At 45.1% G+C, this 13,984-nt stretch overlaps 1 protein-coding gene across 1 annotated transcript in view; it reads right to left on the bottom strand.

Annotated features, from left to right (window-relative positions):
- Positions 1-343: 343 nt before the first annotated feature.
- Positions 344-13,984, bottom strand: part of LOC112262586 (protein Niban 2) — a 43,514-nt gene continuing 29,873 nt past the window's right edge. Inside the window, exons 12-14 of the mRNA XM_024438214.2 lie at positions 13,640-13,747; positions 12,804-12,915; positions 344-1,893 (exon numbers count right to left, since the gene is read on the bottom strand). Of these exons, the coding sequence (XP_024293982.1) occupies positions 656-1,893; positions 12,804-12,915; positions 13,640-13,747 (1,458 nt within the window). The 3' untranslated portion in view covers positions 344-655. The remainder of the gene's footprint in view (positions 1,894-12,803; positions 12,916-13,639; positions 13,748-13,984) is intronic.

The following is a 13,984-nucleotide window of genomic DNA, read 5'->3' as shown; positions in this document are numbered from 1 at the left end:
TGGAATGAGTTCCCCTTGTGTGGATGTAATGCAATGCAATACACACATAGCCTGGTCCCAAATCTGTTTGTGCGCTTGTCAATTCCATTCATTATCAAACCATGTTTGGCATGAAATGAGTGACAATGAGTTGGCATGAGCGCACAAACATTTGGCACTCGGACTACAATGTACATGTTATCAAATGGAATGTGGGTTGAATGGAATGCACATGCTTTATCAGTTGGAATGTCTGTCAAAATATAGAAACAACACGAAAACAAGAGACATTCAAGTTGTACTTGAGCCCCACCTAAGGTACAGACTGATTTAGTATTGGTAGATAATATTAGTACAACAACAAAAAAGTTTAGAATTTATTAGAATTATCTTGAAGGCGTAAACCAAATCAGTTGATCTAATGGAAAAACTACTGTATACAAACCATTTTCCATCTATTAAATTGTCTATGCTTTTGTGAAATTAGGTTAATATAGTATAATATGCCTGTCTTCAGAAAAAAACACACATCTAAATCAATGCCAGCATACAGCCTAAACCAGGACAAATTCCTCACTGACTCTCTGCCTTCCTGGAGTCCTTCTCCTTTCCGGTCTCAGAGTCATTGTTCTGTGCTGCCGTTCCCTACTGGGCCAGTCACTTGCTCTGCTGTTCTCTACTGGACCACAGTCACTCCATCACCCCCTGCCTCAGGGACCACCTCTACTGCCTCTGGCCCCTCTGTACTGGGGGCAGCATCCTCCTCCACCTTCTTCACTGCCTCACTGGTGAGAGACTGGAAGCCACTGTTGTGTGGCGGGGACAGGGAGTCCAAATCCACTGTGGCCTGTTCCAACTCTGGTCTGACTACTGAAGTGCTCTCTAGCTCCCCTGGCATTGGTCCTGGGACAGGGACTTGCTCCGTCTCCAGGGCTGTTGGTATGGCTTTATGCATTTCTGTTGGTATGGCTGCAGGGATTTGCTTGCTGTCCAGGGTTGTTGGTGTGGGGATCTCCTCTTTTGCTACGGGTGTTGCTGCTACCCCAGTCTGAGTAGAGAGTGAGGATGATACCTCCGCTAAACTGGAAGGAGTGCTTTCCTCTTGGCTAAAAGCTGTTGGTGCCAGAGCCTCCTGCTGAATTGGTTTTAAAGATTCCTCCTTTTTGGTAAAGGGTACACTATCCTGGCTTGAGGGTGAAACTTCTGCCACTGCCTCCAGTACAGTTATCTCCACAGCTGGCTCACTGTCCTCTCCCTGCACTGCATTGTCAATCTCCCGTATGGCACTCTCGATGGCTGACGCTGTGCTCTCAGGGTCGTGTAAAAAGCTCTTAGCCTCTGGGGACTTCATCGCACACTCAGCTTCCTGGGGTAAATCTTCTGAGATTTTGGTCTGTATCTCTGGGGCCTCACTCAAGATTGTCGCCGGCTCACCTTCTAGGACAGAGCCATTGGTTAGGGCAGGGGAAGGAATGTTCTCTGGCTGGACTGGAGGAGGAGGGGCCTTTCTCTTTCCTTTCAGACTGGTTCCATTAACTTTGGCTGGTTCCTGGTGGACACTCTCTGGAGATGAGAGGGCATCGGTGTCCTGGTCCACTCCCTCCTCAGGCTGGTCTACTCCCTCCTCAGGAATGCTGTCCACCATGGGGATGTCCAGATGGGACTCCAGGATGGGAGAGCCATCCAGCTGGATCATAGAGACTACCTGCTTCATCCTGCGCCTCCTCTGGGCCGCCCCTCCTGTGCTGTCCCCAGTCTCCACCCTGTCCACCTCTTCCTGTCCTGTCCCATACTCCCCAGCCCAGTCGATGGCAGGGTTATCCCCCAGCAGGTGGAGGTTGGGATCACTGCTGGTCAGCACTATGCTGTCCCTGTAAAGGTTGTGTCTTCTCTGGACTGCTGCCTCCTTGACAGCTACAGTAAGAGTGAAGAAGAGAGAGACATTAAGACATTGTACACAGACCACAGGAGAAGTAGCTCTTAACACGGCCTGGAGTTTTCCCTACTGAGGTCACTTGGTAAGGAAGAACTCTGGGCCATAGCTACAGCACATGAGTACTCTTCCATGCACCGAATACATAACGCATTCAAATAGTATAGACTACGGGATGTTAAATTCGAATCTTCCCATCACTATGCCAATAGAACACCAATAATCAATGAAAACTTTGCAAATCAACGTGGAGGTACACAACTGTCCCCCTCGTCAGGATCCGTTACCAAGAACCCTATACCGTTTTTATTTGATTGACCTTTTGCAATACAAGTAAACCGTTTAAATTCCCCCAAATAAGCATACATTTTTAAATGTTCACACATTTAGTCAAATTTTGTGTTTCAAAATATACATTTTTGTATGTTTTGTACAAATACTTACATTTCATCCATAGCCACTGGTTATGAACATGACGGTTATTTGGTAGCACGATAAGAGAATTTCGCTCGATGCCTACGTATTATATTCTCTGTGCTCTTTTTCGGATTAACGTTGAACCCTAACTCTTTCCAAGGAAGTGAACCAGTTGCCTTTATGAATAGAGTGAGGCAAGACGTTTTATTATTATTGTTTTTTCACCTTTATTTAACCAGGTCGGCCAGTTGAGAACAAGTTCTCATACAACTGCGACCTGGCCAAGATAAAAGTAAAGTAGTGCGACAAACAGTTACACATAGAATAAACAAAAGTACAGTCAATAACACATTAGACAAATCTATATCCAATGTGTGCAAATAGAGTAAAGAGGTAAGACAAATAGGCCATAGTAGCGAAGTAATTACAATTTAGCAAATTAACACTGGAGTGATAGATGTGCAAGTAGAAATACTGGTGTGCAAAATAACAAAATAAATAAATACAATATGGGATGAGGTAGGAGGTTGGATGGGCTATTTACAGATGGGCTCTGTACAGCTGTAGCGATCGGTAAGCTGCTCAGATAGCTGATGCTTAAAGTTAGTGAGGGAGATAAGTCTCAACTAAAGCGATTTTTGCAATTCGTTCAAGTCATTGGCAGCAGAGAACTGGTAGGAAAGGCGGCCAAAGTAGGTGTTGGCTTTGGGGATGACCAGTGAGATATACCTGCTGGAGCTCGTGCTACAGGTGGGTGTTATGGTGACCAGTGAGCTGAGAAGGTGGGGCTTTACCTAGAAAAGACTTATAGATGACCTGGAGCCAGTGGGTCTGGTGACATATGTAGCGAGGGCCACCAGACAAGAGCATAGAGGTCGCAGTGGTGGGTAGTATATGGGGCTTTGGTGACAAAACAGATGGCACTGTGATAGCAAATTGGATGCAGTCTAAGTAGAGTGTTGGAGGCTATTTTGTAGATGACGTCGCCAAAGTCGAGGATCAGTAGGATAGTCAGTTTTATGAGGTTGTTTGGCGGCGTAAGTGAAGGAGGCTTTTGCGAAATAGGTAGCTGATTCTAGATTTAATTTTGGATTGGAGATGCTGAGTCTGGCAGGAGAGTTTACAGTCTAGCCAGACACCTAGGTATGTAGTTGTTCACATATTCTAAGTCAAAACTGTCCAGAGTAGTGATGCCAGTCGGGCAGCGATCGGTTGAAGAGCATGCATTTAGTTTTACTAGAGTTTAAGAGCAGTTGGAGACCACAGAACGAGTGTTGTATGGCATTGAAGCTCATTGAGGTTTGTTAAGTGTCCAAAAGGGCCAGATGTATATAGAATGGTGTCGTCTGCGTAGAGGTGGATCAAGGAATCACCCGCATCAAAAGCGACATTGATATATACACAGAGAAAAGAGTTGGCCCGAGAATTGAACCCTGTGGTACCCCCAAAGAGCGTGCCAGAGGTCCGGAAAACAGGCCCTCCGATTTGACACACTAAAATCTGAGAAGTAGTTGGTGGACCAGGCGAGGCAGTCATTTGAGAAACCAAGGCTGTTGAGTCTGCCAATAAGAATACGGTGATTGACAGAGTCAAAAGCCTTGGCAAGGTCGATAAAGACAGCTGCACAGTGGTGTTTTATCAATGGCGGTTATGATATCGTTTAGTACCTTGAGCGTGGCTGAGATGCACCCGTGACCGGCTCGGAAACCGGATTGCACAGCGGAGAAGGTACGGTGGGATTCGAAATGGCCAGTGATTTGTTTGTTAACTTGTCTTTCGAAGACTTTAGAAAAGGCAGGGCAGGATGGATTTAGTTCTGTAAACAGTTTGGGTCTAGAGTGTCACCCCCTTTGAAGAGGGGGGTGGCCGTGGCAGCTTTCCAATCTTTAGGAATCTCGGACGATACGAAAGACGTTGAAGAGGCTAGTAATAGGGGTTGCAACAATGGCGGCGGATAATTTTAGAAAGAGAGGGTCCAGATTGTCTAGCCCAGCTGATTTGTACGGGTCCAGGTTTTGCAGCTCTTTCAGAACATCTGCTATCTGGATTTGGGTGAAGGAGAAGCTGGGGAGGCTTGGGCAAGTAGCTGCGGGGGGTGCTGAGCTGTTGGCCGGGGTAGCCAGGAGGAAAGCCTGGCCAGCCGTAGAGAAATGCTTATTGAAATTCTCGATTATCGTGGATGGAGACAGAAGTAGAAAATGAATTCTACTCCAAGCAAAAACCTAAAATCGGTCAGTACTCCACTCGACAGGAACTGAAGTCCCACATTCTGCAACTTTAACCTCACGCATCTCATAAGAACAGTGCAGTAGGAAAACAGGAATGGAGTCCAGCTGAGGAAAGCTTATTGTGAACGCAGTTCCTTCAGAGTGGCTCCCTGTGTTGTTGCGTATCCTCACCACATGGGGTCGGCTTAGTTTTTGGGAACAGGAATCATGGTAGTCAGCAGGAAACAGGGCTGAAATGTCAGTGAAGACGCCAGCTAGCTAGTCTGTGCATGCCCCGAGATCACGCACCGGTATACAGCATTAGGATTGTTGATCCGTTTAAATATATATATATTATAATAATAAAATAATTTCATGTCAACCTCGGAGAGCGAGATCATCCTGTCCTCCAGGACAGTGGGGGCCCTCTTGCAAAGCTCTGTTGTTTTTGTTAAAGACTGCATAAAAAGCATTCAGTTCATCTGGTAGAGGCAACATTAGGCAGTTCAGGGCTGGGTCCTCTTTTATAATTCATAATAGACTGTAGTCCTTGACATGCATCAGAACCGGTGTAGAAGAATTTCACTTTATTCTTGTATTGTCCTTTCACATTTTTGATGAATCTGTGGAGGTCGTAGCGGGACTGCTTGTAATGCAGTCGTAGCAATGACCCTAGCCTCAGGCTGCTAAAGCCCCATATGTGGTGGCTCTGTCCATTAGCTTGGCGCGTATCTAAGTGTTACTCCAGGGCTTTTGTTTGGGAAAGCAGTGAACTTTAAACGTTGTCGATGCACTTAATTATGAAGCCAGTGACGGAGGTCGTAAACTTGTCAATGTTATTGGCAAAGTTATATTTCAGTCCTTACTAGCAAAGCAGTCTTGTAGCCTAGACTCTGCTTCATCTGACCATTTCTATATCGAGCACGTCACGGGATATCAAATTAATTTGATTAATTAAAATGTGTTTTTGTGCAATATTCCAAATGCCTGTATTGCAAGAATCACATTTTTTGTATTTTCTGTTTTCCCCAAGTGATTATGTTCACTTGTTCTCATGCTGTCTGAGAAGTTAAGTCTCAACTCAAATTGCACAAAGAGCACACACTACTAAAACAGATCTATCAATGAACAATGATTCTGGAAAGTAACGAAGATTGTCTCGTGCTGCATTGCGGTACCACGTATAAATGGCTGCTACATGAAGTTAGTCATTATTAGTGAATGTGCATTATGCATGGTTCTGTTTTTTTTGTTTTTTTTTTTACAAGTGCATCTCCGTAGACTTCAAAGCCAGACCAGTGATTACTGCAAAAAAGCAGGTAAAACTATTTTCTAAAATAATGAAATTAGTGGGGCTTATATTTAGACTTATTTCACATGACCTGAATTCATCTAGTAATTGCAGACTGTTTGAAATGCTGTGTATTTGACCTTTATTCTACTACGATAAAGGGGAGGCAGGTGGCTAGAGCATTGGGCCAGTAACTGAATGGTTGCTGGATCGATTCGCCGAGCTGACAAGGTAAAAAAAAAACCTCTTCCCCTGAGCAACAAAACGTCTCTCTTCCCCTGAGCAAGGCAGTTAACCCACTGTTCCCCGGCTGCCAAAACTGTGTTGATTAAGGCAGCCCCCTGCCTGATTCTGAAGGGTTGTGTTCAGTTGTATAATTGACTAGGTATCCCACTTTCCTTACAAAGCTTATTCAGAGAAAACGTATTCAGATCCCTCGACTTTCTCCAAATGTTATGTTACAGCCCTTGTCGGCTCGCTTGTGTGTCGAATAGCAAGAGTATAAAAACTTTAGTGCCTCTCGTGGCCAAAGAGACGTGCTGGTAAAAGTTGGGCATCACATGTCTTAGCAACATCCCTGGCAACAAAAAGTACAGCTTCTGGGTGCACGGTTTCCTGCTTGTTTAGAGCCTCGTACAGATCGTTGAGTGCCAGGGAGGTGCTGGCTGAGGAGGGATGTAGACGGCAGTGATGATAACAGATGAACTCGAGATAAAATGGTTGGCATTTGACCTTTTGGTTTTGGGAAACAGCTGAGATTTAACGATGCTCCTTCAAAATTTCTAATGAACTTAAGATGCTTTTGGGAAACTGGGCCATGGACAATAAATTAAGTAGGACTAAACAAATTTGTAAAACAATTTTAGGTGCAAATTACACTTTGTATGTGAAATGTTGTATAATCACCTTTCAGTGTAAAAACCATGGAAATGTAACACAAAAATGTTTTGTGTTAAGTGAGAAGTGGGCATTGGTCTTGAGCCAAAAAATAAAATTCACATGAGCACCACAATGCCTATTTCAAGCAAATGTATTTATAAAGCCCTTTTTACATCAGCCGATGTCAAAGTGCTATACGGAAACCCAGCTTAAAACACCAAACGGCAAGCAATGCAGATGTTGAAGAACAGTGGCTAGGAAAAATTCTCTAGAAAGATGAACCTAGGAAGAAACCTAGAGCGGTGGCCTGTCCTCTTCTGGCTGTGCCGGGTAGAGAAAGAAAATAAAAAAGTATTTCACCCATGCTCTACTTTAGTATTAAGCACACAGCTTTGGCCTACAACAGTAGCTATTGGTCTATTGTACTTCAAACAACGCATAGGCAGGTTGCTTAGGATTCAAACAGCCTAATTTATACTCTTCAGAGGGATAATGAACGTCACAGTGTCCTGCTTTTAAACGTATGTATTATTACACTGTTTATAGATAGACATTTACAATAAGACTTTTTGGAGTGTGAAACATTTATTTGGACTGCAATGTTCTGAGGTTGGTATCTTTCATGAACTTATCCTCTGCTGCAGAAGTACCTCTGGGTCTTCCTTTCCTGTGGCGGTCCTCATGAGACCCAGTTATCATAGCGCCTGATGGTTTTTGCAACTGCACTTGAAGAAACTTTCAAAGTTCTTAAAATTCTCTGGATTGACTGACCTTCATATCTTAACCTATTTCAAATTGTCACATGACCAGAGCCGTTTACTTCCTGGTTGCACCATGAGAAGAGGATGGCTACGTCAAAGATCCCAAACAAAAGGTTAGTAAAGTATGTTAACATAGTTAGGACAAAGATTTTTGGTGCACTTCATCTTTAAGGTGTCTAGTATTGATATATGCATTTACAATTACTCACCTTTGTTCAGTGTGGTCATAGAATGTGTAAACATGTTGACGGCAACAATAGTGACCGGTGGGATAACACAGTGCATCTAGGTATACACACAGTTATACACATACATAGTTCTTGTTTTACCTAACTTTATACTCTGTTCTTTCTTTTAGTTTCACTTTGAGTCAAGTTCTGGATATGTTGGATCTAGGTGACTGCCCAGACAAGGTGTGCAACATTGCAGTTATCCCTCAAAATGAGAAAGATGCAGTCTTTACTGATTGTGATAGTAATGGGTCAGATATGGACTCTGAGGGGGAGACAGGCCATTTGCCAGCCAGGCTGTTGAATGTATATGCTGAACCTATCACAAACAGATCATGACAGGAACAACGTTATCAGTGATGATGAAATACCCCTCAGCACCCCCCTTCCTCCCCCACCACCGTTGATAATGAAGAGCCAATGGCCTCTACCCACCAGAGGGTCCAGTCAGAAGAGCCAAGGGCAAAGCTGCAGGTGGTCAAAACTAAAGATGGTGTTCAAACGATCGAAGAGGCCTGCCACCACTGTGATTCCAGAACGCATAGTATACAGCCCCAATGCTGTGATTCCAGAACGCATAGTATACAGCCCCAATGCTGTGATTCCAGAACACATAGTATACAGCCCCAATGCTGTGATTCCAGAACGCATAGTATACAGCCGCAATGCTGCAGAATGTGTCAAACAAAGCTGCCCTCAACCCAATGGATGTTTTCCTACTAATGTATCCACCCACCCTAAGACAGATCACCATTGACATGTCCAACCTCTACTCCACCCAGACCAAGGACAAGCAACTGTTTGGATGTGCTCAAATCAAAGTTTATTTGTCACGTGCGCCGAATTACAAGGTGTAGACCTTACAGTGAAATGCTTACTTACAGGCTCTAACCAATAGTGCAAAAAAGGTATTAGGTGGACAATAAGTAAAGAAATAAAACCGTACAGTAGCGAGGCTACATACAGACACGGGTTCGTCAGGCTGATTGAGGTAGTATGTACATGTAGATATGTGACTATGCATATATGATGAACAGAGAGTAGCAGTAGCGTAAAAAAGGGGTTGGCGGGTGGTGGGACACAATGCAGATAGCCCGGTTAGCTGGTTGGTCGGGCTAATTGAGGTAGTATGTACATGAATGTATAGTTAAAGTGACTATGCATATATGATAAACAGAGTAGCAGCAGCATAAAAAGAGGGGTTGGGGGGGCACACAATGCAAATAGTCCAGGTAGCCATTTGATTACCTGTTCAGAAGTCTTATGGCTTGGGGATAAAACTGTTGAGAAGCCTTTTTATCCTAGACTTTGCACTCCGGTACCGCTTACCATGCGGTAGTAGAGAGAACAATCCATGACTGGGGTGGCTGGGGTCTGACCATTTTTAGTGCCTTCATCTGACACCGCCTGGTGTAGAGGTCCTGGATGGCAGGCAGCTTAACCCCAGTGATGTACTGGGCCGTACGCACTACCCTCTGTAGTGCCTTGTGGTCAGAGGCCGAGCAATGAGCAATTGCCGTACCAGGCAGTGATGTCAAAGCTTTTGAGGATCTCAGAACCCATGCCAAATCTTTTTAGATTCCTGAGGGGGAATAGGCTTTGTCGTGCCCTCTTCACAACTGTCTTGGTGTGTTTGAACCATTCTAGTTTGTTGGTGATGTGGACACCAAGGAACTTGAAGCTCTCAACCTGCTCCACTACAGCCCCGTCGATGAGAATGGGGGCGTGCTTGGTCCTCCTTTTCCTGTAGTCTATAATCCTCTCCTTAGTCTTGGTTACGTTGAGGGATAGGTTATAATTCTGGCACCACCCGGCCAAGTCTCTGACCTCCTCCCTATAGGCTGTCTCGTCATTGTTGGTGATCAGGCCTACCACTGTTGTGTCATCTGCAAACTTGGCGTTGGAGTCGTTCCTGGCCATGCAGTCATGGGTGAACAGGGAGTACAGGAGGGGACTGAGCACGCACCCCTGGGGATCTCCAGTGTTGAGGATCAGCGTGGCAGATGTGTTGCTACCTACCCTCACCACCTAGGGGCGGCCCGTCAGGAAGTCCAGGATTCAGTTGCAGAGGGAGGTGTTTAGTCCTATGAGCCTTAGCTTAGTGATGAGCTTTGAGGGTACTATAGTGTTGAATGCTGAGCTATCGTCAATGAATAGCATTCTCACATAAGTGTTCCTTTTGTCCAGGTGGGAAAGGGCAGTGTGGAGTGCAATGGAGATGGCATCATCTGTGGATCTGTTTGGGTGGTATGCAAATTGGAGTGGGTCTAGTGTTTCTGGGATAATAGTGTTGATGTGAGCCATTACCAACCTTTTAAAGCACTTCATGACTACGGACGTGAGTGCTACGGGTCTGTAGTCATTTAGGCAGGTTGCCTTAGTGTTCTTGGGCACAGGGACTATGGTGGTCTGCATGAAACATGTTGGTGTTAAAGACTCAAATCAGGGACATGTTGAAAATGTCAGTGAAGACACATGCCAGTTGGTCAGCACATGCCCGGAGCACACGTTCTGGTAATCCGTATGGCCCCGCAGCCTTGTGTATGTTGACCTGTTTAAAGGTCTTACATCGGCTACGGAGAGCGTGATCACACAGTCGTCTGGGACAGCGGATGCTCTCATGCATGCCTCAGTGTTGCTTGCCTTGAAGCGAGCGTAGAAGTGATTTAGCGCGTCTGGCAGGCTTGTGTCACTGGGCAGCTCGTGGCTGTGCTTCCCTTTGTAGTCTGTAATAGTTTGCAAGCCCTGCCACATAAGACGAGTGTCGGAGTCGGTGTAGTATGATTCAATCTTAGCCCTGTATTGACGCTTTGCCTGTTTGATGGTTCGTCGCAGGGTATAGTAGGATTTCTTGTAAGCTTCCGGGTTAGAGTCCCGCATCTTGAAAGTGGCAGCTCTACCCTTTAGCTCAGTGCGAATGTTGCCTGTAATACATGGCTTCTGGTTGGGGTATGTGCGTACAGTCACTGTGGGGACGACGTCCTCGATGGACTTATTGATAAAGCTATGGGATCCTTATCACATCTGTGTACAGCTCTGTTCCAAGAAGTCACATGTAATGGTCACTTGACAGAGATGTACACAATGAAAGCATTTCAGATGCAATGCAGAGAAATTGCTTTGATTAAATAATGGCCTCTGTTCATGTGGTTGACAACACAAAGATCACTGATGACCCATTTTTTTTTTTAAGGTTAGGTTCCACTTCTCCGAGCTCAGTCAGTCATACAATGGCTGTCAGTTGATGAGAGCATGATCCGATACTATGACCGTCATGGATGTAAGCAATTAATAAGAGGTAAACCAAAACGTTTTGGTTGCAAGCTATGGAGCCTTGCCTCATCCAGTGGTTACATGTAACACATGGAGCCATATGGTGGATCCCACACTCTCCTCCCTGGGACTGGGTTGGGTCAGGGACCCAGTGTCGTTCTCGGTCTTGCAGAGCAATCTCAGGTGCCTCAAGGTTGCATGTTCCTTCATGACAACATCTTCACTTCGCTTGCACTCCTCGATGAAATGACAAAAAGAGGATATGGGAGCTCTGGAACGATGAGGCAAAATCGTCTGATGTCCCATTCAAGCCACAGAAGGACATCATGAAGTTACCCCAGAGAGCCTCTGAGGTTATGACCCAAGGAGGCAAGTTGCTGGTCCGTTGAAAAGACAATAACATTGTCACAGTGGCAACAAACATGGAGGAGAAATACAACGAGACCTCTGTCAAGAGATGGAACAAGGAGCGACGTGCCTTTGACAAAGTCCCACAACCAAAATGCATCAACTGATATAATGAGCACATGGGAAGTGTTGACTTAACGGCCTACAGGTTTCAAGATACCATATCTCGATCAGGTCTAAGAAGTGGTGGTGGCCCATCTTTGCATGGTCTCTCAACAGTGCACTCGTGGAGGGACCATCGACCTGCTCACCTTCTCACGGATAGTGGCACAGTCTCTTATGAAAACGTTTGGCAGGAAACCGCTGAGCCACAAAAGGAGATCTCTACTGGCTGCTACTGTTGAAGATCAGGCAAGATATGACAAAGCTTCTCACTGGCCAATCAACACGATGCACCGGTTCCACAGATGTCGTCATTGGGACAAACGCATTACCTATGCATGTGAGAAATGCAAAGTACCACTGCACATTGAGTGCTTCAAGATATCTCCTTTTCTACTATCCATGGTATAAGGATTGGAAAAGCCAATAAAACAAAAATAGAAAAGTCAAAGGGTGAGGAGGAGCAGAACAACACTCTAGGAAGAAAAGAAAAGTTGACGAAAAAAACTAATCAAAATGACTGAAGTGTTTTTGGGAAAAAAGGTAAATTGATTCACTGTTGCACTAAAATGTCACAATGACAATGTCACAATGAATATTGCACTAAAGTACACGTTCAAATGTTACAATGTTGACATATGTTGGTTGTTTTTTGTCTTTGCTCTCAGTTATTCGTATTGGTGTTGCATAAGGGTTTTTGATAGGTAAAAAAGTCAAAGCAGCGTGGTGGAAAACCTTGGTAGAGCATAGGTCAAGTAGGCAGCGTGGTGGAAAACCTTGGTAGAGCATAGGTCAAGTAGGCAGCGTGGTGGAAAACCTTGGTAGAGCATAGGTCAAGTAGGCAGCGTGGTGGAAAACCTTGGTAGAGCATAGGTCAAGTAGGCAGCGTGGTGGAAAACCTTGGTAGAGCATAGGTCAAGTAGGCAGCGTGGTGGAAAACCTTGGTAGAGCATAGGTCAAGTAGGCAGCGTGGTGGAAAACCTTGGTAGAGCATAGGTCAAGTAGGCAGCGTGGTGGAAAACCTTGGTAGAGCATAGGTCAAGTAGGCAGCGTGGTGAAAAACCTTGGTAGAGCATAGGTCAAGTAGGCAGTGTGGTGAAAAACCTTGGTAGAGCATAGGTCAAGTAGGCAGTGTGGTGCTCATGTGAATTCAGACCAATGCCTGCTTCTCAATTAAAACCTTGTTTTCGTGTTTAATAAGAGAAGGATACGTCTGAGTCCCAAATAGCATTTTCCTACTATTGACCAGGGCCCATAGTGATGCACTACAAAGGGAATAACATGCCATTAGGACACAGCCACTGTTTAAGCTGCGAGACTCACCCATCATGATGTCCTTCATGACAGAGTGCAACACCACCTCCTCAAAGATATTCTCCACCAGGATGAAACGAGAAAAGTCCTCGAAGATCAGCTCCTGGAAACGAGGCAGCTCCTGGCCACCAGGGGGAAAAGTATTAGAACCCAAAGGAGTCACTCACTCAGGAGAGACATGCAAAGAGAGAATAACTTATCACAATGAATGACAAAGAGAATGCCATCAGTTTCACACAGTACATTGGGTGCGTTCATAAATTCACTCGGATTTCAGAGCCCTCTCTCCTGTGTGCCAGAGCGCAGAATAACTGATGATTTCAGAGCCCTCTCTCCTGTGTGCCAGAGCGCAGAATAACTGATGATTTTACGAATGCGCGGCACCCATTGAATATGACCAGTGTCAGTAAAAAAATATATAGGTTTAATTGTTGCCAGCAGCACAGTTACCAACACGCTAGATAACATGAAAACAGCCTAACCAGCTCTGCTAGGGCAAGTCAAATGGTCAGAGTGAGGTGTTCATATTTGTGATTGGAAGTAGCTAGCCAACTTTAGCCAGTTAGCTTGACTGCTGTTGTGGGGTCAGAACGCTCGGATCCACCCTACTCCTCGGCCAGAGCGTCCAGTGTGCGCTCCGAGACCAAAACGCTATGAATCTACTAATGGACAATCTGACAACACTCTGAATTTACGAACACCCAGAGTGCACTCTAGCACTCCAGAGTGAATTTACAAACACACTCATAATGTATGAATTTCACCCAACAGTGTCTGTCTAGTCACAATGTCAAACTAGAAGGTGAACAGTGTTCCAACAGCCAGTATATAGCTGATAGACTTACAGGGGATAAAGAGGGAGTGAGCTGCTTCAGCATGTAAGGGATGAAGATCTGAAGAAGAGCCTCTCGGAAGAACCTCTTCCGGACTGTGCTGCTGTCATAGTCAAATTTCTGAGGAGAGAGGGGGACAGAAATGAGGGAAACGAAAGTCAGAAGAGGTTGGGAATCACCATAAGAGTATATAGTGCATCACTGAGAAAGACCTCAGAGCTAAAACGTCAAACAAACAAATCAACTAAATCCCCTCTTGGTTTCCTATAGTAGGATTTTCCATACAACAGGAAAATGAGAAAATGTGTGTAGTATCAATCCTATTTCCCCACCCTTCCTCTGCCCATCACTGTGCCA

The sequence above is a fragment of the Oncorhynchus tshawytscha genome, linkage group LG12 (genome assembly GCF_018296145.1).
Source record: "Oncorhynchus tshawytscha isolate Ot180627B linkage group LG12, Otsh_v2.0, whole genome shotgun sequence".
Lineage (NCBI taxonomy): Eukaryota > Metazoa > Chordata > Actinopteri > Salmoniformes > Salmonidae > Oncorhynchus > Oncorhynchus tshawytscha.
Note: the sequence above shows the minus strand (reverse complement) of the source record. Positions and strands in the feature narration are given on the sequence as shown.